The sequence below is a fragment of the Rhinolophus ferrumequinum genome, chromosome 7 (genome assembly GCF_004115265.2).
Source record: "Rhinolophus ferrumequinum isolate MPI-CBG mRhiFer1 chromosome 7, mRhiFer1_v1.p, whole genome shotgun sequence".
Lineage (NCBI taxonomy): Eukaryota > Metazoa > Chordata > Mammalia > Chiroptera > Rhinolophidae > Rhinolophus > Rhinolophus ferrumequinum.
Genome location: NC_046290.1, coordinates 33,640,267 through 33,666,438, shown reverse-complemented (window position 1 = coordinate 33,666,438; position 26,172 = coordinate 33,640,267). Strand labels below are relative to the sequence as shown.

General features: G+C 40.7%; 1 protein-coding gene across 6 annotated transcripts in view; it reads left to right on the top strand.

Annotated features, from left to right (window-relative positions):
* The window catches only part of ARL15 (ADP ribosylation factor like GTPase 15), a 379,903-nt gene that overhangs the window by 11,895 nt on the left and 341,836 nt on the right, over positions 1 to 26,172 (top strand). For 3 of the 6 annotated variants that reach the window (XM_033111059.1, XM_033111058.1, XM_033111065.1), the window contains exon 2: positions 16,908 to 16,964. The exons of 2 other annotated variants lie outside the window; for them this stretch is intronic. In XM_033111059.1, coding sequence (XP_032966950.1) covers positions 16,908 to 16,964 — 57 coding nt within the window. Of the gene's footprint in view, positions 1 to 14,166; positions 14,185 to 16,907; positions 16,965 to 26,172 lie in introns of all 6 variants that reach the window. One more of the 6 variants, XM_033111061.1, reaches the window with a different exon arrangement.

Below are 26,172 nucleotides of genomic sequence, written 5' to 3'. Positions count from 1 at the left end.
AGTGGCATATTCTATTTAGAGGGAAATAAAGGGTAGTAAAGTAGTTATTGAAAGGGGAGCTTAACTTAGACTTGAGGCCAAGGAGAGCTTCCCAGAAGATCATTTTTAATCTGCGACACTGAAGTTGGGTTGGCCCAGTGACAGGCAGGGCCAGCGGAATGAACAGCTTGTGCAGAGTGGGGTGTGAGTAAACCCAGGACTTCAAGGAACTCCAAGGGCTCAGTGTGGCTGGAGCAGGGTTAGGAGCTGGCTACACGTGAAGCTGCAGAGCTCAGCTATGGTTACATCATGGGAACCTTCAGAGTTTGCCTGGAGTGACATGGTCGGCCCTGGCTGCACTGTGGTGAAGGACTGGAAAGGGAGGCCAGACTGGAGGAAGAAGACCTGGTAGGAAGATGTTGCCCTGGTTCAGGAATGAAATGGTGGTATTCGCAACCAGGTAGGGGTGGAAGGGATGCAGAAAAGTAGATGGATTTAAGCAATATTTAAGACTTGCCAGAATTTTATAATTGGATGTAGAAGATGAGAACAAAGGAGATGTTAGGGCTAATAGTGTTCAGGTTTTTGATGTGAGCATTGCTTTGGTTATCTATTCCTGAGTAACAAATCATCTTAAGACAGTGGCTTAATATAATAACAATTTATTTTACTCCTAACCTTGGAGGTGAATATGGCTTAGCTAGGCTGTTCTTGCTCAGGATCCTTCATGAAGTGACAATCAGATGGTGGCTGGAGTCATTTTGAGACTGTTTCATACACTTCTCTGGCATCTAGGCTGGGAATACTCAAACAGCTGGGGGCTGGTTGAAGTGTGTGTACCTGGGGCATCTTTCTTCAAGTGGTCTTTCTACCTGATGGCCTCAGAGTAGCTGTACTTCTTACATCAAGGCTGAAGGCTCGCAGAGAGAATGTGCCAAGAGAAGCAGGCTGAAGCGGCTGGGCTTTTCTAACTTAGCCTCAGCAATCATGCAGCACCACTTCTGCATTCTGTTCATCAAGGCGGTCATAAAGGATTGCTCAGGATCAAGGGCAGGAGTTGTACCACACCTCTTCATGGGAGGAAGTCGAAGAATTTATGGGCATGTTTTCAAACCACCACGGGCATTGAGGTGGCTAATGAGATCATATTCTGTGGTAGGTACCGCTTGAAAGAATAGCACGTTGGGAGGGAAAATGAGTTTTATTTTGGTGTTACTGAGTTTGTGCTATGAAATCCAGGTTGAGATTTCATGCAGGTAGATGGGAGCTCAGAGATGACGCTTGAAACAGCACATAACATTTATTGTTACTGGCCATATACGGGTATGTAATGTGTTGTATTATTAATGCCGTGTGGGAGGCACCATGCTGTGTATTTTTTTATGTGTTATCCATTACTGTTATCATTTTAGAGGTTAGGACACCAAGGCTAAGAGAAATTAAGTGTCGTGCACACAACATGATGTAACCAGTTGAAAACCAGGTCTGGCTACTGTCTGAGCTCACATTCTTATCCAGTTAGATGATAGCTGAAGTCATGGCCGTGAGCTCACCCAGGGAGGACTATGCAGCGAGCGAAGGGAGGACCCCCAGGAAGCCCAACGCTTTGATCCATGCGGGCACATAGTAGGCATGTACTTTTTTGTGGGATCAGCAAAATGAAAGGAACCTGAAAAGGGGCCTGAGAAAAGTTGGGTGAAAACTTGGAGAGTGTCACGTCAAATAGGCAGAGAAGGGAGACTTGAGGAAGAAATGGCCAGTTGTGTTAAACATTGCCCAGAGATCATGGAAGATTGAAAGTGACCACTCGGTCGTATCCGTGGTGACCTTGACCAGAGTGTGCTCAGAGGGAGGAACGGAAATGACGCTGCTGCAGTTAAGTCTGTCAAGACATTTCACCCTGAAGGAGAAGGAGGTTAGGGCTCGACCTGGAGGGCTGGGGCAGTTGAGGGGCAGCTTTCCTTTTTAAAGGGACTGAACTTGAGGTGGTTACATGCTGAAGTAGAATGTGAGGTCGTTTTGCTGAGTGTGAGTGGAATATGGTGGGGTAGGGGTTTGTGCTGCGTGGGACTGAAGAAGCTACAGTGAAGACAAGACTGAGGGAGGCCCGGGGACCAGAAACGTTGGTTGCTACGCACTGTTGAAATTGGAGAACATGACTGAACAGTGATGCAAATCTAGGTGGCTGTGTCACTTTTGTTTTTAATTCCAGACTTTGTAGCTGTTTGGGTGTAGGTGTCAAGAATGTGGGCAGTTAGACTGATAAAGGTTACTAGTTTTCCGAGGTGCGTGAATGGGTGGATGGATAAATGGGGTAGGAGAATTTAGGACACTGGCGAGAAGGAAGGCAAATAAAAAGTAGAGGATACAAGGGACTGGTGGCCTTGAGAGCCTGAGTGATAGATTATCATTGGATTAACTGTTCAGAAAACTGGAGGAAGAGAACGTTCAATGTGGGCAGACAGTAGGGTGTATGAATTTCAGATGGCAGAGGTACAGCCGTTCTCCGAGGAAGGGCTCCAGTGTGGCTGTGGTCGGCTGCGGAAAAGATGGGAGGTTAGGAGGCAGACGAGGAAGTACAGCCAAGGTGTTGGATGGAACATCCATGTGGATGGTGAGGTCACCCAGATCAGGGCAGGACTTGGGGGGGGAGCGCAAGTCTGAGCCAGATTCAGAAATCCTCAGTGAATGAGGGAAGGTCGGCCAATGTCGTTGTCACGGTGAGGTAGAGAGCACCAGATACTAGAGCTTATCCTGAGTCTTGAAAGGAGCAGGGGAGGAGAAGTGGTCTTTAGAGCTTCCAGGATGATGGAGGGATTGCCGGGGGGCATATAACAACGGTTTTGTGGGTGTGGAGGAATTTGTTTCTCGGTTGAGTGCTGCAGTCTTGAACTGCTCGGCTCCACCACTCCAACTGTAGCTTTGGAAAGTTACTTCTCAGTGCTTCACTTTCCTCTTCTATAAAGTGGGGATAATGAGAGTAACTACCTCGGGTTTGTTATGTCCTCTCAAACAGTGCCCGACACCATATCTCTGCCAGTTCCTTTTGCTCGGCATCATAGCGCACACAAAAGAAGCCAAAATGGAAAAACAAAACAAAAACCCTTCACAGTATTTATATTGGGAGGCACCTTCTAAGGGTGATGTACTAGTATCATCTGCATTTTTCAGATGTTAAAACTGAGACATGGAAAGGTTAAGTAACTTGTTTAAGGAAATAGCTAGTTAAGTGGCAGAGCTAGGATTCGAACCCAAGAAGTCTGGCTTCAGAGTGCTCCCTCTTAACCAACAGTGTACTAGTTCGTGCATGTTGATTACACCACCATCCCCACCTGTGCCACAATCACCATCACCACTGCCAGCACCACCATGGCAGAGGGCTTTGTGGAATGGCTGGGGAAGGAGGGGAGTAGCGCTAGGCTGGCTTGTTGGAGTGAGTGTGCACAGAGCGGTGTGGCGTTGGGATAACATTAATACGAAAGATGGTGGAATCCGGTCGATGTTTTCCCAGAAGAATTTACTCTAGCTGTTCTCTGGGGGGGGTTAGCCATGGATTATGTATGGAACAATCGCATAGTAAGCTGGATGCATTGTTAGTAAAGCTGAAAGGCCTGGCTGATGCTCACTTCTATAGTAAAATGATCACAGAGCACAGTATTGAAGAAATAATTTTTGGTCGGGGAATTCACCTTTTCCTTCCTACTCTTAATTAAGCCTTCTCTTTTTCCAGTTTTTCACTACTCAAACTAAATTGAGGCTCCGTTCAGGGCTGCTTCTGAGGCTGCCTTAGACAGTTAAATGCTTATTGGTAAGCAGCTGAGGATGCAAGTGCCGCTGAAATCCAGCCCCTGCTGAACTTGCCGCAGTATCCACTGTGCATTGGCCCAGAGATAACTAACTAGTAGGCTAGCCGTGGCCTTGCCTTAAGCCGTTCTTCCTGTCTCTGTCACAGGACAAAGCACTGCGTGTCACAGTGCAGGGCTAGCTTGTGTGTCTCTGTATCTCCAGAGCCTGGCACAGGTACACAAGATAGGTGCTAAGTTAGTGGTTCCACAGAGTAATGGTTAAAAGCACAGACCTGGGAGCCAGACTGCCTGCATTGGCATTCTAGCTCTCTGTGCCTCAGTTTCCTCATATGCAAATTGGCCACAACAGTGGAACCTACCTCACAGAATTGAGTTAAAATATATGAAGCATTTAAAAGAGAGCCTATTGCCATAAACTTTAGAGAAGTGTTTGCTATTATTAAATTGGGATTTTGTATGTGAAACAAGGACTTATGATACTGTTGTCACCAAAAAAGATAGATACTACTGATTCTATTCATTTTTACAATACCAGCCTTTCAAAAATCTTCCTGCCTTCATCTAATAAACAGAGCACAGAAGAACTGGGTTAAAGATATTGCAGCTGCTTGTTGGTGTTTTAAGTGGTAGCTATTTCTGATTTACAGGGGTGAAAGGTCCTGGCGTGGCACACGGTGGCCCACATCTGTCCCCAGGCCAATTCTGCTTATAGCTGTTACAGAAGTTTGGCCAAATGACAGTAGGCGAATTTTCTGAGGTCCTGCTCCAGAATTACGATTGTTTGGAACTCAGCTTCTCTTTTGTTGGAACCAGCTTGAAAGTCAAGTTTCTGCTTTTGAACACTTTCTCTGCTAGCATGTGATTGATTGGCTAGTCCTTTTATCCCTTCTTCCCTTACGAATGTTTCCTGCCAGGCAGCATATTGTAGAGGACAGCACAGGGCTGATTTATTGGGTAATGTTGCTGTTCTTTGTCATGTTGAATATTTCCTGAATGTGTGGCCGGTTCTTTTTTTTTTTAAGTCAGTGTGCTGGATGTAGAAAACCTCTTGTGATTATTGAATTTCTCTTTCTCTCTGTTTATTTTATATAGAAATACTGTCCAGCTGCATTATTCACCAGTAATATTTCGCTTAGTAACATACTTTCCCCCATGATTTGTTGGGTTTTTAAGATGCATATTTTAAAGGCTGGGTCATTTAGACAGGATTATTTGATACCTATCCTGGGTTTCCTTTGCATTTCCTGACTTTTCAGGGCCCTTGTCTACCTGAGCGTGGGTTGTGGGCAGGGTTACTTCTTGATCCTAAGTGGAGCTGTTCTGTCATTTCTGTGGACTCAAGGCTGTAATTTTTCTGCAGCCTGAGTGTGTAGGAAATAGATTCCTGTGTTAGTTTTCTCCCAAATATGTGTTTGTTTAAGATGAATGCCTGTCAGTCATCTTTGGATATACCTACCCATAGGTGAATATTTTCCATTTCTTCCAAGTGCTTATAGTTAATTATGTGAGCCTAATATTCGCTTTAAATATTTTCATAAAACAGACTTACTAAAAATGTCTCTTTTGATTCCATGTTGAGAACAGATTTTCAGTTGCTGATTATTAAAACTCTTTAAATCAGATTCTTTGTTACATAAGAGAACACAAGTATAATGAAACAAGTTGCTAAAAAAAAGTTGAAATTATAAAGAGCGATGTAAAAAGTGATGCATATTTTAATTCTTCATGAAAAAGTTGTCTTGAATAAACCAACATAAAACTGCATGATTATGAAGAAATAGAGGCGATGAAGAATCAAGAAGATTTAGAAGAATCATGAAGAATTCTTTAGAAGAAGAACCAAGAAGATGAAGAATCAGGAAGCTCATTGATGGTTTGATTTTTTTTCATGTGGTTTAAAGCAGTTGTATTTCACAAATCCAGAGTGCTTAAGAGTTCATCTCTGAGGCAAAGATCAGTTATCCCAATTGCTTTATAGTATTGCAGTGGATGTTATTAAAACAACAACAGTAGAAACAACAAATTAATATTTTTCTAAAAGTGGGTATAGAGAGCATTTTCCTGAGTATTCAGAATTAACAAGGACTTTTGTTTTACTAAGCAACATTTAAATCAGTGTTTATTTGCTTAAAATGAAACATAGTAACTTTAGGTCCTTGATTTTTAATTCAGATGTGTACCCCTGTGTTCATATACCTAGGTACAGCAAGAAAAGGATCTGCTAGTTTTTAAAATATTCCATGAAGGATATATGTCAGCTTAGTTTTGGGAGAAGAAAAGCCTTACCCTCCCTCCCTCCTAACCTCTCTCCTTTCTTCCTATCTAACTTCTTCACTCAACAAATACTTATTGAGGGCTTAGTGTTTGATAGGTACTTGGGCACCATAGATAATACAGACATAGCTCTTTATCTACTGAACTATATATATCCTGAAGCTTTGAATATAATATAGCTCTTTACTTGTGAGAAAATTTTAAATGATGGGCTAGAATAGGGTGGACAAACTTTTTTTGTAAAGGGCCAGCTAGTAAATATTTTAGGCTTTGAAGGTCATACAGTCTCTGTCTCAGCTATTCAACTCTGCCACTGTAGCATGAAAGCAGCCATAGATAATAGTAAAAAGATGGATGTAGCTGTGTTCCAATAAAGCTTTATTTGTAAAAACAGGCAGTGGGCCAGAGTTGACCCAGGGATTGTAGTTTGCCCACCATTGGGCTAGTAGAATAAGATTTACCTCCTTGGAGAGGCAGTATTTCATGATATTTTTCATTGGCCTCAGAATTTCAGTTTCTGTACTTGAAGGATACCTTTAAAGAGGAGCCAATATGACCTATGGCTTCAGTTATTTGAAGGATATAAATAGTATCCTGTGAATCTCCAGAACGCCGACTACAATGAGAGGGTCAAAATTATAGCAAGGCAGATACTGGTTCAGGGTGAGGAAGAACTTTCTTTCATCTGCTTTGAATAGGAAATGACAAAGCAGAAGGTGCTCCCCATCTGCCAGGGACATTATAGAAGAGGTTCGTGAATTGAGTGAGAAAGTGAAGTAGATGCAAGGTTCCTTTCAACTTTTCCCTTATCAGTTGGTCCTAACATATGCGGCAATCTTCAATTTACTAGGAGTTACTTAAAAATCATCATGGTGTAGGGAAGAATTTCAGATGTTTCTTTTCTTTTCATTTAAGGAATGTAATTCTTTTTTTCTAACCAATTTTACGCAGATTTATACTTACGATATTTACTTATATTAATGTGTTATCTGTTATTATTATATCTTATTACCAATGAGGGCAATGAAACTGTTTTGATAAGCACAAAACTGAATTTAGATTTAGATGAATTTAATTTAGATCTATTTAGATGGATGAGAACTGAAGGATCATCACCTACATTTCATTGGTTGTACATTTTGTTCTTTTTTTGTGTGACACTAAGAAAAAATAGGATTTCAATAGAATCATAGTTGCAGATGTTATAGATTCTAAAATAGCTTAATCTTAAATTCATCTTCAGTCAGAAGGTAGAATACAGGTTTTATTCTGAGGCTTATACTTCCCCCTCAGAGTTACTCTGGTAGCACAAGGGTGTGCGTGCATTGTCTCCAGTGTGCTAACATTTCATGTCCACTCACCACCTTTGAATATATGCTTTTCATTTGAGTCTCTAAAAGAATAAAATTTAATTTTCTTCTAAAGAACATTTCTGAAATATCCAACTGCCTCTTTGGAACCCTATCTGGGGTCTAACGTTTAAAAACCCTAGGTTTAGAATCAGACCTAGGTGGAAATCTTAAGTTCTGTCACTTTCTGGCCATGTGCTAGTAAACCTCAGCTGTGACAGGCCTAGAAATATCCCTATTGCTCTGTGAGGACTGAGTGAGATGAGAGTGCAAAACACCCAGTCCGTAGTAGTCTCTTAATAAGTGTCATTTTACGATAATCACAACCATCATTTTAGATTGTATCATGTATGGCTCTATATGATTTCAATAGGTACAGTTTCATTTGCCTCACTGGAAACTATTCAACATCTTAAAGGAACGCTTGGCTAGGAACTGCCCTGAGAAATGCCAGTTACTGCCCTGAAAGGAGTGGGCTTGTGTGGGGCCATAGCCCACTCCATTTGTGGATTGTGATTCCCTCTTCTGGCCTGAGAGTGACGAGAGGAGTTTGGAGAGATCCATCCTCCCAGGTGCAGAGTGAGCATTTAAGAGGCTTGCTTATCCAGTCAGAAACAAGGGCAAGGGCTACGCAGACTTTCCTTATTAGACTTTTACATCAACTGTCCCATCTCTGTCGTTTCCCTTTCGTAATTGGCAGTAAAAGCCATACAGTAAGAAGGGCCAGTGTGCACAGGTTTGCAGAAGGTGACCAGCAAGGAGAGGAGGGGGCTTGTGCCACTTGGCAGCCAGACTTCAGCGACAAGGATAAGGAGAAAATCTATAAGGCCTACGAGAAGCAGTGTCCCTTGAAAAAGAAAAGGGAAGTAGACAGAATCCCTGGGGAACAAAAGTAGATCCCAGTAGTCTGAATTGAGCACAGGTAGTCCTGGGACTTCACAGAAAACCACAAGTAAGGTCCCTTGATTGGGGTCCTTTGTCTTAAACAAGTGTAAGAAAATGGTACGGCTGTTCATATGAGTCTTGAGTTTGAGGGTATTAGATGCTGAAGAATGGTCCAAAAAAAAAATTGATCCTGAAACCAGGTCCCAGAGAGGAGCCAGACAAAACTCTGGGGAGCCGGGAGGTTGTGGTAGGGAGTTGTGTTTCATTCAAGATTACTCTCAAATAGTTTTAAGCAGGAGGCAGTAGGACCTGACTTGTACATTGAGAACTTGCTCTGGCTGCTGAATGAAGACTGGATTATACAGGGACAAAAGAAGAACCAGGGGGCCTATGGGGGAGAGTAGTCACATCCCAGCAGTAGGTTTGGGCAGCTTGGCCAAGGCTCCAGTGAATTTGGGAGAATGTCTTCTCTTTGCTGAGCAGCTGATGCTTGATTAATTGGATCCAATAAGTTTAGTTATTAATATTATTTCTCTTTTCTTACGTCTGAGGACTAATTATTAAAGTTCAGGGTGGCCGAGTATGTTTTCCAAGGTCACACCCTGAATGATATGAACTTGGGTCTGTTTAAACTCAAAGCTCACACTTACCTTTCTTCCCTTTCCACAGTCAGAAAAACAAGCGGGAAAGTGTAGGTTGTCTAATTCATAAACCAACGGGAAGTTTTTGAGCCTTGGAATGGTTGGACCACATTCTCCTGTACCCAGTGTTTTTTTCTGGGCCATACAGTAATTTTTATAAGTTAATATGGAGGTATTGATTTAGTAAAAGGCTTGACAATTTGCAAATTTTGAGGACTTCCAATATAGATTTGACGATATAAACATCATGCTCAAGGTAGAGGCTTAAATGCTAAGTTCACAGACAGAATCCTTAAATGACAGTTTAGAAGGTTTTAGCAGAGAGCCAGTGCTGAAAAGTTGTATTCATTTAGTTTTATCCAAAAGGGAATAGGAAAGAGGGAATGGAGGATAAGTCTATATTTTGGATAATTAAAAAATACAGTTTTCCTTATGATTCCAAATAATGATGCTCCTACGTGTCTTGTGGGTAATGCATTACCAACTGGATGCTTATCATATAAAATAATATAAAATATTAATCACTTTGAATACTTAGATGTGATAATTGAATAATAAAATTTTGCATAATGTAGACTAAATCTTCAGTGAAAACATAAATTGCCTGGCTGGACAATAAATGGGGTCTGGCTAAGATGACTGGGGTATTTTTTGCCTCTGGTGCCTAGTCTGTGGGGACAGAGTACTGGAAGCTAAGTCCTCTGGCTTTGGTATGTTTCTCCCTTTGGGGAATCTCAGAGTGAGCACCCTAGTTTGCAGTGTTTGCAATGAGGAGGTACCGTCCTGGAACCTGGAGACAGCAGGAAGAGATACCAGGAGTATGAAACAAGGCCTGAATCCAGGGGTCCGTGGAAGCTGATGGCAGAGAGCTTCTCCTGCGGCTTCCCGGTGTCTGGGGCCCCTTAGTGCAACTGCTTAGATGAGTTTGTGTGCCTGGGACATATTAGACACTCAGTTAAAAAATAATCAAACACAAATTTGGAGCATACTGTTGTTTTTCCTTTTATACCTCATAATCCTCCTAGTACCTCCTGAAATAGATACTACTGGTATCCTCATTTTATAAATGACAAATTACTAAGATGCAGTGAGGTTAAGTAATTTGCCCAAGGTCCCACACACAGGAAGTTGTATGGCCGAGATTTGATTTTAGGAAATGTGACCCCCAGATATGTTCTCTTGATGGCTCCCTGAACTGCTTCTTAATAGATGTCTGTAGACTATTGAATCGAGTGTCTGATGCTGTGACTTTTCACGGTAGAATACTGTTTGCCTGTGCCAGGGATTTTCGAAGCAAAATTGTTGAAAACTTTTCTGGCATTCTTATTGTCCATAATATTGTTAGAAGTATCACATCTGCCCTCAAAAGTAGTAATACCCCAAGTTCACTCTCCCCTGCATACTTGCCTCCTTTATTCTATTTTTCTTCATAGCACTGATCATTGTCTAACTTGATTTATTTGTTGCTTTTGCCTGCCCTCCCCCCCCACCCCCACTAGAGTGTACGGGCTTTGTGTACTGCTTGGTCTCCAGCACAGAGGACACTGCCTGGCACAGAGTAGGTGCTCAGTACAAATACATATCTGTTTATTTAATGAAGAGGATTAATGCCGGTTACAATGGTGTCTTCGATTTGGCCGTCTAAAACCTTCAGCCTTTCAGAAAGATCGCCACTCCATCCCACCTGTATCGAACTGGGGTGGTGAAACATCCCGGACCATCAGTAGCTTGGGGAGTTGCAATGCTAAGGACGAGACTTCCAATCATGGTGTGTGTAACATTCTTTCACTTAAAGTTAACGAGAAAGACCTCTTACCACCTCAAAACGTATACTGCAGGCCTCCCAGAATCCTCTGTGTTCTTAAAAATCTGTTGCACTCCTTACAAATCAGAATTTGGCAAGCTTCTGCCACACATGCGGGGCTGGTGCTTGTATTCAGTTTCCAGTGCCCATGTAGCCTTTCCTAGCTTTTTAGAGTGGAATACTTGTTCTGGGAAAGAGTCTTTCATGCCTAGGTAGGCTGGAGGATCTCAGGGACCTGTCAAAGTATCATTTGTGGTAGGTAAGTGATATTGCATTAAGTATGGGTATTTTTATTGGCTTTTGTTGTTCAGAATATTTGTTGAACCATAAACTACTTTAAAAAAAACTGCTCTACTCAGTTTGTTTGACTTCATTCGCATTCATTTATTCTTAATGATTAAGAGTGTGGGCTCTGACGTTCAATGATTTGGGTTCAAATCCTGGTTCTGTCCCATACTAGCTGCTGTTTCCCCATCTCTAAATTAGGGATAATAATATTACAGTCAAGTAGAACACGTCACACTTCCATTTAACTGTCGTAAGGGACTATCCCTTTAGTGCAGATGACACCCTCAACCACTGCATTAATTAGGATTATTTGGAAAATAGTGTTTTTGACAAATAGATGTTTATTTTTTTCTCAGGCAGGGAAGTCCAGAAGTAATTAGGACCCCAAGACACTTCTGCCTACTGTGTGTGGACTTTAAACTCATGGTTTAAAATTGCTGCCAGAGTGCCTGGCGGCACTTCTGCGTTTCATGCAGCAGGATGGAGAAAGGGCAGAAGAGTGTATGTCCCTCCTGGAGACTGTTAAGGCTTCTGAGTATATCCCATTTACCAGCACTTGGTCTCATTGCCAGGCCTACCTGCAAAGGAAGCTGCAGAATATAATTTTTTCACTGAGAAACAGAATTCTCTGCAACTACGTTCAGCCATTCTTCACATGCCTGTATCTCTCTGGGTCTACTTCTATTGAGATTACTAGCAGGATTATTCTTTTCCTCTGCTTTGTATATATCTTTTCTTTTTCACATAGTTTCTTCTTTTCATATTTTTGACTTCCTCATAAATTTTGGTAGCTACGATTCTTCATGGTTGTGAGGTTACTTAATAGCTTTACTTTTTGTATCCTCTTGCTTCATTACTCACTGCTAACTGCTTCATCGTCTCGGTATTTTTCCACTCAAATTTTCGAGAGCAAGAATATGGTTGGTGTAGCTAGCTCTTCCTGCTGGGCCACACTGTGGTTGTTGGGAAGCTTAAGGATGGATGGCCTGCAAGTTTAATTAGCCGCGCCATCTTGCTTGTGGGCCTTTTCATCTGCCAGGGTATCGAGTGAGAACAGGCTTTTGTGATGTGACCGACATGCTTCGTCCCTGAAAAATAGAACTTCCTTTGCAAGGAGTCAGGGATAAATCTTAAAATGAAAATGTTTTGTATATTGATAGGAATGAATTTTAGGTAGTGTATAGACAGTCAACAAGCATGAGTCCCTGATAGGAGATTGAGAAGTGATTTGAAAAGAGGAGGGTGATTAAGGCATACCGCAGTAACCCTCAAATGCTTGCATATTCTGTGATGTTTCTTGCAGATTTTATTCCTGTTGTCACTTTCATCAGGAATCACCTTTTCTTCTGTACTCCGTTTTACCCAGCTAACTGCTAATCTTGTATGACTCTATTCAGGAGATTTCTTCTCTAGAAAATCTTTCCTGGGTTCAGTGCTCCTACTGTCTCCCTAGAATCCGCTCTGCATACCTCTTACTATGCTGAACACGTTTATATTGCTGTTGTCTGTCATAGGTCTGTTAAGTTACTGCCCTCTCCTGAGCTAGAAGACTGTTGATGCCAGGGTTTGATCTTCTGTATCTTTGTATACCTAATATTTACCTAGCAATGCCTATCGCATTTGATGATGCTCAGCATGTTTTTTTTTTTCTTTTCTTGGGTTGTATTTTTTTATCTGCAGTGCCTGATAAAAAGTTGAAGGAATACAACCTTCATGAAAAGTGGCACTACTTGTTTAATCTGGTAAATTAGAAAGGGATTTCTTCTCCTCTCCCCATACTCTTTAATCAGAATTTTCAGAAAGAAAACTGTTCTGACCTGCAGCCTAAGCCAAAATCTCCTTTTGTTTGTATATTACATGTGACTTTTAGTGCCGTTTTGCAGAGGATTGGCTGAAATTTTGCTACAGTGAAATCTATAAATTCCGATATGATGATTTATGCTTGTTTGGTTATTTTTGCTAGATGACTTTTTAAATCTCTTAGGTTATTTCTGCTAGGTGGCCTTTTCAAATCTTTGTGAATGAATTTCACAAAGAGATGTGCTGAATATTATTATTTTTTTAACAGGTGAGGGCAGTGATTCCTTTTTTAATTACTAGTGGAACTCTTACATATTTCATCTATGGACAGTTGCTTGGGAAATATAAATGCTCTTGGGATGATGGCAGCACTGTGACAATTGAAAGTGTTAAGAGACCAATTTTGTTTGCTTTAGATGCAAATGTTTCTTTCCAATTTGATCATCACCATCCTTTTATCTAGTCTGAAGAAGCTGTACAATAGATGTTGAGCAAAATCCTCTACATTTGTAAACAAAACTTCATTTTATTTTTAAGTATAAGTTTATGAGTTTAAAAACAAAAGAAACTTTACCCTTTTGGGGAAAGTAACCTTTTGAGGTACTAAGGGAATTGTCAACTAATTCTCCGTTAATGTTTTCAGTTACAACACTAACAGGCGATGCCACTTCTGAAATAGGTGGCTTCCCAGGGCTTCGTTTTTGTTGGTCTGGAGGAGTGACTAAAGCATAATAACACGCATGACCTTATCAGAGAGGATTCCACTCACTCACTTAGCACTTTGGAGTGACCATGCACTTTGGAATACACTAGAACAGGTCTTCTCGCTCCAGAATTCCCCAAATCCTGCATCTTTGCCTCCAGCCCGTTTGTTTTGGGATGCGGTCAAGAGAAAATACTAGATTTTAGCTGTATTTGGAGACAGCTGATCCACGCATGGGCCTCAAGTGACATTTCACTGCTCTTCCTCCCCCTTTGTTGTTGTCTGGTCCTAACACATTGGTCTTGGTGCTCTGAAGAGTTGACTTGTTGGCTTGGCTATATTAACCGTTTACTTTCATTACACGCAAAATTAGAGGAGAAAATAAACACAACCATCATCTTGCTTTATATCAGGATGAGGAATTGTATAGCATATCCAAATATTTAAAATATTTTAAAAATAGCTCTTTTAGAAAAAACTTAGTGTGTGCTTTCACCCTCTGATGGAACTGAAATTTGTTATGCCTTGAAATCAATTTTTTTTTGATTGTATAGTAAATAACATTTACTTGCTGCCATCTTGTTGAAGATTTTTTTTTTTCTCCTTTATTTTCATGCTTACCTTTGAAATTTCTTAGGGAAAACAACAATAAACTGTAAGTAATCACATCAATTTCCAATTGAGTGTTCTTTTCCTTTTTTTCTGGATTACATTTTCTATAGACCTATCTTAACAGATTTTAACCAATCTGACTTGCTTTTGACAGCGTCTCTTTTTTGCATTTTCATCAGATGAAGCAACACAGGAGATTGTTCTGAAGCTTATTATTTCTGAAATAATATTCTTTAGTTCTTAGGCAAGACTACATGTAGATCTGTGAATGCTGGGGCAGAGTTTATCTTGGATAGAGATTCATTCTTTAATTGGAAAGAATCAACTATTCATCTTTCATTTCAAGTTATGCATTATGTCCCATGCATAATGGGTGTATAATCAGAATAAAATGGGAAATGGGTTCTTGCAACTCTAGAATCTATATAGGGAAAGAATATGAACTAATTTTAAATTTATTACCAGTTTCTGTACCATGACCAAAGGAAATTTGGTTATGCTTTTAAGTACCTCTTTATACCTGACACCCTCTAATTATAGTGAAGGGGAGACTCACTAGAACATTATTGTTAGAATGAATTTGGAGTTTGGAAGATAGATGTGCTACTTGCTCTGAGGTAGGATGTTTAGGGATAAGGCAGTATTTGTAAGGATTAGAGGTTAGAGAGAGAATGAGGTAATAAGGCTAGTCAGAAAAAAAAAATTACACAAAATAAGTTGAAGGTTTTCAGGGTAATCATTTTGGCAATCCCGATAACAGTACTTGTACATTTTGGGAATGTGAAAAAGGAGGAGTAGAAAGTTTTTCAGTAACTATAGAGTAAATAATGCCTCCACCTTTAAAAGATAAAGGTCTTTAAACGAGTTAATCTAATAACAAATGGTAGGGCTCTTTCTTTTATGGCTCTGGAATACCTACTGTTAAAAAAAATGAATCTGCTCTATAACAGTTAACATTGGCAGGTTGAGAGAGACACACAATAGTCTTTAAACAAGTTAGAGCTTTATTTTTACTTCATAGTCAAAGTCTGGGGGAGGGTGTTATGGCAGCTCTGCTGTCATGCGTGTCCCCAGGCTCCCTCATCCTTGGGCTCCACCTCACTTGCCCATCATTCTCAGGGTGAACATAATCCAAGTTGCTGGAGCTACCTTAAGTCTCAGGTATAGGCTGGAAAAAGAAGTAGGTAAGGCAGAAGAGCACAGTGGGTCCTTATTCAGTCAGTTCCTATCACGCATCCTTCACTATGTCTCATTATGGAGAATTTAGTCACCTGACAGTTCCTAGCCTTAAGGAAGGCTGAGAAATAGACTGTTTAATCTATTCCAGGTGACATAAAATAAGATAGCTATTTTTCACGTAGGGAAAATGACCTTGCCAGCTTACTGAGAGACTTATTAAATAATTCAATTTGTGCAAAAGTACAAATTGAGGTCATTTCCACAGACGGGAGGGAGGAATGACTATCGGACAAGGTGATGATCATTCCGTCTTTCAGCTCGGAGGAGGCCAGTGGCATTGCCCTGGGAGGTTTTTAATAGTGTATTTCATGGAAAATGAAGAAACCCAATAGTGTTATGATAATAGTGGTACCTTAATAATAGAAATGATATTCCAATATTATATCATCAGCTATTCATTTGAATAGCACCAGTGAATGTTTGGAATATTTGAAAGTTTACATTGAGTTTAAGAACTTCACTCAACAAATTTCAGCTTGATTTTTTTTTTTAATTGCTGTTATTTTTATTTTGAATGTCCATGCATATAGCTTTTGGCTTTCAATATTTTCCGGACCATTTTTTTAATCATACGGAACTCAGTTTCTTATGGATATCTAAAGAGGCAGAACCTCTTGCAGAATCAGTCTGATATGACTTCTTGGCCTTCAGAAGGAATGCATCTTTGGAAGCCTTTTGGCTCCCATGGGAACCGAGGATCCCAGGTCTCTGCTCCCTTGGCACAATGGATACAGCCACGATTGCTGAGATTTGTGTCATTACAAACTTTATGGAGAAGCTTTTACTTGATAGCAATAAACCATAATAGCAATGTTGGACTGTATAAAATTAGGGTTATTTTGATTACATGCCAATTTAATGTGGTAAAAATATTCCTCCAATTAAAAGAAAATAAATTAATATTCATGTTTGGTATGCATAGTTTTGTGAGTGGGCATGAATTTTAGAAATCTGAACTTGATTTGGGAGTGAGAAGTTCTGAATTTGCAACTGAGTCCTGTTATTGATATTCTGAGACCAAGTCTTCTATCTAAATTCAGCCCATTCAAAACTTGTAGTATATAACTTTTTACGAAGTTTCTTTTCTATGAGGATAGTAGACGTTTATGATCTGGTAAGATAATAATGAAATAAAAAAAATGAACAAAAAATGCGTATAATACTATTGCTAGCAGCCAAAGAATTCATTATTAAAAATGGATATTAGAACAGGATTTAAAAGAAGCAAAATAAAAACATTACAGTAAATAACATTTTTTAAATGATGCTATTGAATTGGAGGATGAAGTATCTGCTTTATAGTCCCATGATGAAGCACTATGTCTTGTACTTTATTGTCCCTATCTTATTTGAGCTGGCCTAATAAAAGCTGAGAGAAGGAAAAAATTCAGCCACTTGCTCATAAAGCAGATATCAGAATACAGCAGATTTTCTTTAAAGAGGGAAGCAAGACAAAGAGGGGTGGGTAGTCATTTCCATGGGACAAACATTTAGTTGTAATCTCTTATTCTTATTTTAATCTTGTAGAGAATGTCTGAATGTATCCAGATCTCATTTGCTGTTTGTAGAATTGGCATTTACACGGTAAGCAATGTATATTTTTGCAGTACCAAATGTCATGAAAATATAAATGAAGAAGCGATCACTGGAGAGCATAGGGATTGCTATGTCCCCCCCTCCCCCCATATGGAGCTATAGGGATTGCCCTCTACTGCCAGTGGGAGTGTAGATGTATACAACCACTTTGGAAAATGATAACCTTGAACACCAGCATATTCTATGACCCGAGCAAATCCACTCCTGTGTGTGTACCTCAGAGACGTTGTAAGAAGACCTATGCAGGGACTGTTCCTAGCAGAAGTATTCATAAAAGCAAAGTATTAGAAATAATGTAGGACCGGCCCAGTGGCTCAGGTGGCTCAGGTGGCTCAGGTGGTTGGAGCGCAGTGTTCCTAACGCTGAGGTCGCTGGTTTGATTCCCACATGGGCCAGTGAGCTGCGCCCTCTACAGCTAAGATTGTGAACGACAGCTCTCCCTGGAGCTGGGCTGCCGTGAGCAGCTGGAGGTCAGCGTGGCCTGCTTTGTGCTGCCATTAGTGGCCAGCAGCCATCGAGAGCGGCCGGCAGCTGGTGAGAACTGCTGTGAATGGCTGACCGACAACCGACTGCCTCAGCTGGGGGGAGCGCAAGGCTCATAACACCAGCATGGGCCAGGGAGCTGTGTCCTACACAACTAGACTGAGGAACAATGGCTTAAATCGGAGTGGGAGGGAGGCGGAAGAAAAGGGAATAAAATAATGTAAATGTCCATCAGTAATAGATTGGATTAGTAAATAGTGGAACTTTAATTTCATAGGATACCATCCAGCAGCTACGTTATATGAGCTAAAAATAATATATATGACCTACAGCTATATAATACACAATGGATACATTTTTACAAACATAATGTTAAATAAAAAAAACAAGTCACAGGAAAATATATGCAGTATGATTTCATTTCTACAAATTCAAAAACAGTAAAACTAAGTGATGCATTGTTTTAGAGTTACATATATTGGTAGATAAACTCTAAAGGAAGGCAAAAATTCAGATGTGGTTACCTCTAAGGCAGCAGTTCTCCACGGGATGATTTTTCCGTCTAGAGGATGTAAGGCAATGTCTGGAGACATTTTTGGTTGCCACACCTGAGGGTGGTGTTGGTATGTGAGTAGGTGGAGGCCAGGAGTGTTGCTAAACACACAACAATACACTGGTTAAGCACGTAAGAATTATCGGGCCCAAAATGTCCGTAGTGCTGAGGTTGAGAAACTACTCTGGGAGAGTGGAGGGAAGGAAAAGGCTTTAAAATTTTTAAGAATATTCTACTTCTTAATTTGAATGGTGGGCACATGTTGTTTGCTTTATAGTTATTCTTTAAACTACACTTTTGCTTGATACACTTTTTTGTACGTATGATATATTATGCTGCACAACACAAAAGAAAATATGTTAAAGTGTTTTTGGATTTTTTTTCTTTTTTTTCCACGCGTGTATGTCAGTTGACTGAAATGCCCTGAGTCCATTTCTTAATTCTGGAATATGGGGTTGTCTATGTAGGTGACTATTAAAGGACTTTTCTAATCTTCAAATTCAGTGACAAAGTGCCTTGACTTTTTCCCTATGAAGGCCTGGGAGGGGATTCTGAGACTTTGGCAAGAAACATAGTGATGTCTACTTTTGAAGACCAAATTATTTACTGAGAAAGGATTTTAAAAGACTTAAAGTGATTTTTGTTTCTCATTCACTTTGCTCAGAAGAATATGAATATATATGTACACAACAAGTTTAAGGAAATTGTTTGGAATGAATGATGCACGAATTCTGAATAAATGATATGATCACAAGTTATAAATGCCTTGAGGGCAGGGATCCCCACCCGTGTTTTTGTGTCTTTCACAGTACCTTGCACAACATTTGGCACGTAGCTCAACAGGTATGTTCGGTGACATTAATGTGAATACAGTTTTCAGTTTTGCCTTAGTTTTAATTTAAGAAATAACAGGTTTTCTTTATTCCTTCTATCATTTTTTGTTTTAGCTGCGTGACTCAGCTGAGTATTTTTTAATGTATTTTACATATTCATTCAAGATGCTGGATTTTGTGTGTATCACTTGCAGTCTTAAAACTAAATTGAGTGATAATCTGTTTCCAGTTAGATTAATAGGTTACTTGGGAGCTAGACATGTAGACATGTGTTTTGTTATTTTATGTGAAGTTACACTTTGAGTATGGTTTTTTCCTTTTTTTTTGGAGGGGAGTTCCTCTGGGAAGCAGAGGCCAAATTGGGATTAGGCATGCAAGAGATAAATTAGAGAAATGTCACTGAAGGATGAAGGGAGAGGGAACAGGAGAAGGTAGAGAGAACCATCAGACCATGTCTAACTCCTGTGGAAGGAGGCTTGGGGCAAGAGCTTTCAGAGCATTCATCTGCAGCCAGGTTCTCGCCTGGGCTGATGGGGCCTCCCTGAGCAAAGCTGCCTGTTTGAGGAGTCCGACATTGGGCCGGAAAGGCCTGACTCCAGGACCTCTGCGTGCCCAGGCGCTGACTGGCAGCAGCCCAGTAGAAACACAGACACAGCATGAGCGCCAACGTGGACCTGAAGCTGTGTCAGCTGGAGGCTGTCAGTCACCTGTGCTTCTCCAAACTGGAGATCTGAGTGTGGGGGGGGGGGGGGGCTCAGGGCGTCAACACCATTAGGGGATTTACAGCTCGAATGGGAGAATCCTGGAGTGTGGATGTCAGGAATTGTGTTTAGTCATCCTTGAATACTTAGTACTTAGTCTGGAACCATGCAGGTATTCAATCTTGGCTTATTTAACGAAGAAGCTCTGACCACAAACTAATTCTAAGACAGATAAAAATGGTCTCTGAAAGGGGAGTGCTATGGACTGAATTGTGTCCCATCCCCACACCCCATTCATATGTTGAAGCCCTAACCTCTAGTGTGATGGCATTTGGAGAGGGGGCCTTTGGGAAATAATCAGGTTTAGAGACAGTCATAAGGGTGGGGTCCTCTTGATGGGATCAGCCCTTAGAAGAGACATTGGTAGTTTGCTCTCTCTATTGCTTTCTCTGTGCCATGAGGACACATCAAGAAGGTGAAGCCAGGAAAAGAGCTCTTTTCAGAATCCAACCAAGCTGGCACCCTGGTCTTGGCCTTCCAGCATCTAGAACTGCGAGAAATAAATTTCTGTTGTTTAAGCCACCCAGTCTGTGGTACTTTGTTATGGCAGCCTGAGCAGAGTAGAAAAAGTGGGTGTGGGGGCGGAGGGAGGGAAATCTTATGAATTGCAAATAAAGAACATAAACCAATATGAAAAATTTTTGTTATCACCTGTTGAAAATGAATGCCAAGTTCTAAGTAAAATTAAAATAGAGGAGGAACTTTGAAAATAATTTATGCGTGAACTTTGAAAATAATTTATGGAATGAGAAACAGTGTTAGATGGTTGACCTGACTTTTATTTCTGTGGGTTTCCAACATTATTGCCAAGTAGCAGCACCTAAGAAATAAGAAAAGCTGTAGTTGTTACATGTTAAGAATCCATAGTCTGAAATGAGCAAGACCAAAATGGAATATATAGAACAGACATGCTGAAAACATCCAAGGCATAAAATAAATGTGTTATACAGAGGTGAATGCATACTGAGCTTTAAGCATTAAAAAGTTTAATAAAAAGCATTCCTCACAAATAACAAAGGATATCCTGTGCCTGCCATCCACTCTTCCCTCCAACGTTTGGAGCAGACAGAGCTTTCTCTAGACATTGAAAGGAAATGATGTTTATATTTAGAGTATCTTAACTCGGGAAGCTGGGGAAAAGAAATTGACCTCAGTTTTCTAGGCAGGAACTGAGGCACAGGTAGAGAAAGGTACACATCATCAGTGATGGAGTTACAACATCGACCAAATCCTAGGACAAGTTGAAACAGAGCAAATCAGAAAAAAAAAACAGTATTTAGCAAACATCTGCTCTGAGGAGATAACTCTCCTGTGAAGTGTAGCTAGCATAGGAGGTAGTTTGTGTTCTCTCAAATGTGATATTGTGATGTATTACAAAGAAGTAATTTAGTTTTTGAAACAAAAGGAGTCCTGTTGCGTGGATCTAGACTATTCTGGGTATTAAACAACATTCATGGGGTTCTGGTCAGTAGGAAGGAGGGGAAGTAAGTTCAGGCCAAGAGTTGATATTACAATTGTGGGGCTATGATTTTATGAAATCCTGGCAAAGGAAACAGGTCATACTTGAGAATGTGATCTTGAAATGAACTTTCTGTGGTCAGGTGTGGATTAACTCTGGGCTAGAGTGCACGCTAGGACAGACTTCCCTTTGGAACATCAGGATAAGTGTCCTCAAAGGGACCTGCAGTTGCCCTCAGACTTCTCTAAGTTGGGAAGTGTAACATCCATAGAGTCAGAGCACGGTGGTGGACAACCAGCTGATGGTGGCTAGAAGCAAGATGAAGGTTAGGGTGGCAATTTGAGCATCTAGCCACCTTCCTGTTAAGTTGTGAACCCTGTTGATCAAAACTAGAAGCTAAGAGGCCTTACATGAATGAAGCCGGGTCAGTTCATCTTCTCTGCTCCAGGATGGCACTGTTTAAAGCCCGTGGACCCTGTGGCCTGATTGTTACCTCTCTGTACCCAACACCTGCATGAACTAAAATTCAATCTAGAGATGATTGAGATTTGAACTAAATAATACAGTATCATGCATGGTTAGTTAGTAATATGAGTTTTAAAAACTCATTAAATTCTTCTTTCAACTTTGCAGAAAGGATCAAATGTTATCTTACGGCAGAGAAAACACTCATCCTTTAGAACACTATTAGAGTTTGTAAAAATGGCCTCAGATTCATTCTAAGATAAAGATTCACTCTGTAGTGGGTAGTGATTATCCTTTTATCTAGCTGTTAACATGTGCTTATACCTGCCACACTGCTCATATTCGAGTTCTGTTAATTTTTTTTTTTTAGAAGAGGACAGTGAGAACTGCTATTACAATAGAATGGCAAAACAATTGTATATTATCAGTAATGCTATTAATAATATTGTATATTAATAAAACTGCTTATTTCAGTTTACCTCTTTAGGTCTGAACAAATCCTTCCCTAAACTTGGCTTTGCATTCTTAAAATATATAGTGCTGCATATAAGGACACTGTATTTGTTTCCTACTGCTGCTTTAACGAATTAACACAGATTTAGTTGTTTAAAACAACATAAATGTATTCTCCTATTGATCTGGATGGCAGACGTCTCCAGTGGGTGTCATTGGGCTAAACTTAAGATGCTGACAGGGCTGTGTTCTTTCTTTCTGGAGGCTCTTAGAGGATCCAGTCCTTGCCCTTTTGGGTGTCTAGTGGCTGCCTGTATTCCTTGGCTCATAGTCCCCTTCCGGCAATAACGTCACTCCAACTTCTGCTTCCATCATCATATCTATTTTTCCGTCATTAGATCTCCTTCTCTGACACATTGGACCTTCCAGTCTCCCTCTTCATAAGGACCTTTGTATTAAAATGGGTCCCCCTGGATAATCCATGCTAACCTTCCGATCTCAAGATCCTTCATGTCATCTGCAAAGCCCCCGTTTGCCACGTAAGGTATTAGGTTGTAGCAAAAGTAATGGCAGTTTAAAAGGTTAAAAATAATTGCAAAAACCCCAGTTGCTTTTGCACTAACCTAATAACATATTCACAGATTTTGGGGAGTAGGACATGGACATTGTGTGGAGGAGGGGAAGGGAAATGATCTTTTACCTACCACTGGCACCAAAGAGGAAAGTTTAGAGAACTCAGTACCACCTGTCATTCCTGGAGGGAAAGAACATCAAGGTAGGCAAGTCCCGATGATGGGTTTAGGTTGTCATCATCATGTATAATATCAAGATTAAATATTTGTCCGATAGACTGGAAGTCCTGCTTATGGGCTCCGCAAATACTGGCTCTAGCAACAAGTTAAAGAGCAGGTTTAATACATGACCACGTGGAGAGGAATGGTGCTGACCCTACCTGTGTATTATTCTGCTCCTTGAAGACTCCAGCTTAAGTATTTGTTGTAAACTGTGTGGAACGCTGAGATGTCTGCAGTCATGCTAAAGAAATGAAAAGCTCCACGGCAGAGCGAGGCACACCTTAACTGAAGAAATTCCACACGTTGCAGACTTTACCGGAGTGGAGGTTAATTATGGTAGTTGTTTGGCTGTTGTAATAAAGATCAAAATAGCAGTGGCTTCAACGGAGTAAGGTCCTATTTCATATAAAAATGGAATCTAGCCCTTAGCTTCATGGGACTCAGGCTCCTTCTAGATTGTACTTCCATTGCCTGGGTTCTTCTGCTCATGAGCCACAGAAGGAGGGTGCTTAGCGCTCCCACATCTGTGTTAGTCTGTGGGAAAGAGGAAGTGGAGGCCAAGCAGTTCCCTCTGTGGGCGTGACTTGGAGGTTGCGCACATCACTTCCCCTCGCCTCCCATGCCGGCACTTGAGTCACATGACTATGTCACTATGAAGAAGGCTGGAAATAGGAACTTTAGTAAGGCTCTAAGACTGGGGGTTCTATTCCTAAAGGGGAGAAGAGAATGGACATTGGGGGACAATTTGCTGTCTTTTTCACGAGGAAATGAGCTAAGGCAGATGAGTCTGTGCTTCAGCTATCAGTCCTGCTGTGCCCCTTGAGGAAAGTCTGTAGCACAATCAGTGCTGCCTGTCGCCTTGCCAGTGCACACAGTGAATGGATATGGAGGGCGCAGCAAGGGTGAGTTTTAATAAACAAAATCAACAAAATCATGTCCTCAGGTAGAGTAAGACTATCTGGCTAAAGTGGCTAACTTTCCTGGCAGGGGAATTTAAAGTCCTAAGTTTAATGAACCTGTTGAGAGCCACAAATAGCCACCCTAACGTCTGTTTATACAGAAAAAGATTTACACCATGATATGAGTGCAATTTACAGAACTGCCAATTTTTTGTTTTTAATCATCTTTTGAAATTGGAGCCCAGTTAAGAACATGATAAAATCCATTTGGTTTAGGTGTTTCACTCTGGGGAATGCAGAATGTATCCTTTTCTCTCAAGATCAAGCCTCGTCTGCAGCAGACCTTTGTGAGTCCAGCACAAATCCACCAGAGTAGCCCTTGTTGACTCTGACCCAGACTGAACTCACTCTTTCTACCCCTAAACCTGCTCAAGTCCCATGTTTCCTTTCTCAGCAACTGGCACAACGGCCCATCCACCTACCACACAGGAACTGGTGTCCGTCCTCAGCTCTCCCCTGCCTCATCATCTGAGCAGTCCCCAGCTTTGGACCTCTCTCATCTTACTCACCTGTCCTCACTGACTTCTCGCACCACCATTCCCACCTAGAAAACCCTAAAACAGCCTCCTCTTAGCTATTCTTGTCTTTCCAGTCTTGACCCCTCTCAAGCCATTCCTTCATCCTGGAACCAGCATAGTCTGTGAAATACAGATCGCCGTATGCTGAAAACCTCTCATTCGCCTCCCATTGTTCTCAGTTAAAATTAAATCCCAGAATCCTTGACATAGTTTATAAGGCGTCCTGCATGAGCATGCCATGCTTATCCATTTAGCCTTGTCTCTCTACTTCCTCTCTACCACCTCTAGCATTATATATTCCCTGCATACTCATCTATTTTGAGCTCCTGGCCTGTTAATATTTTTTTCCTTTCAGTTCTTTGTATGTGCTAATCTCTCATCCTGGAATGATCAGCTGTCACTTCTGGGAAGTTTTCCACGACTTCCAACACCTGGGTTAAACGATCTTTCTAGGTGTTCCCTGTCTTTGCATTCTAAAGTCTTTCCTCAGCCAAAGCACTTGTATCACACTGCCTTGGAATTGCCTGTTATTTTTCTCTAACTATACAGAGAGGGCAGTGACCATGTCATTCTGTTTCTGTAGGCTATTGTGCAGTTGAAGGCCAAGTTAAGAGTTCAGCTTTCACGTGTTTGTTCTGTTTCATGGTAGGTAGGTGGCCCTTCTCGCTCGGTCTGTTGGTTCACTACACTATCCGTTTCTCATTTCTCAGACCACTGCCTGACCCAAAGTAAGCATTCAATAAGTATTTGTCAGATGGATGGATGGGGGTAATTTTGGTAATCCTCCAAACAGAGAGGATTGCTGTTTTACCCTTTGGCCCCATTGGTTCATTAGGTGCCTTGTTTGCTCCAGTTTCCTGTTTCCTTTCTCTGTGGGACCATTGGGTTATAGACAATGGGCTGGGAAGCATACGTACATACATCTTCCTTATTATTTTACATTCCATGACTAAAATACTACCTTTTTCCTTCAGTTGTTATCTTTTAAATCCTTTCTTCTGTCTGCATTGTGGGGTAGAAAAATCTTTCAGCAAAGTTTGCTTCATTGTATTTTAATGCTCTCTAATCTTATTTGTTAACAGTGACAATGATAGGTTAACGGGGACATTTGAACTGCCATTCTTCTTCAGCGTTATCCGGTACAGGTTCAAATTGCAAATAATTAATTATGGTCGGGTTATCACACAACCACTAATCATATTAGAGTTTATTTTTTTTGCGATTTTATTTTTTATAAATACACAATTCACTTCAGCCTATGATTAATGCAAAAAAAAAAAAAAAGAAAGAAAAAAAGCAGTGCTATGCTATTGGCCCTGTAATATCTACTTTAACATTTTTCCAACAATTGTAGACAGCGGTGTGGAAAATTTGCTATATTGTTATCCTGCTTTCCCACCCCATCCAAATGAATTCAACCTGGATGGGAAGATAAGCCGAAGGTTTACTGCCCAATGATTCCATCTATGCCCAGTATATTCCCAACGGCTACCTTTTGTTGCCGATATCTGGCAAAAGGAATTAAAGTGCCTGTTCATAATTTCCTGCCTAAACTTTTAATTTGAAAGAAACACAAACTGAATTTTTTTTTTTTTGGGGGGGGTGAGCTAATGTAGGAATTAAATAAAACTTTTAACCAATTTGGAACTTGAGAAATGTTCACTTTATTGAAGTCACATGAAGAACACAAGAAAAGGCTCTCAGCTCTACTTGGCAGGAAGGAAAGATCAGTATACTTTACCATTATTTTATTTGTTACAGATAGAAAATAATTGTTTGCTGTCATAGAAAGAAAGGACAAAACCCAGCAAACCCTACACATAGGATATGAAATAATAACTACATTCTCATCTAAGGAATGAGCATAGATACCTGGAGTTTGATCATTTTTTAGTGAAGAGGCAGTTTTTCCGTAATA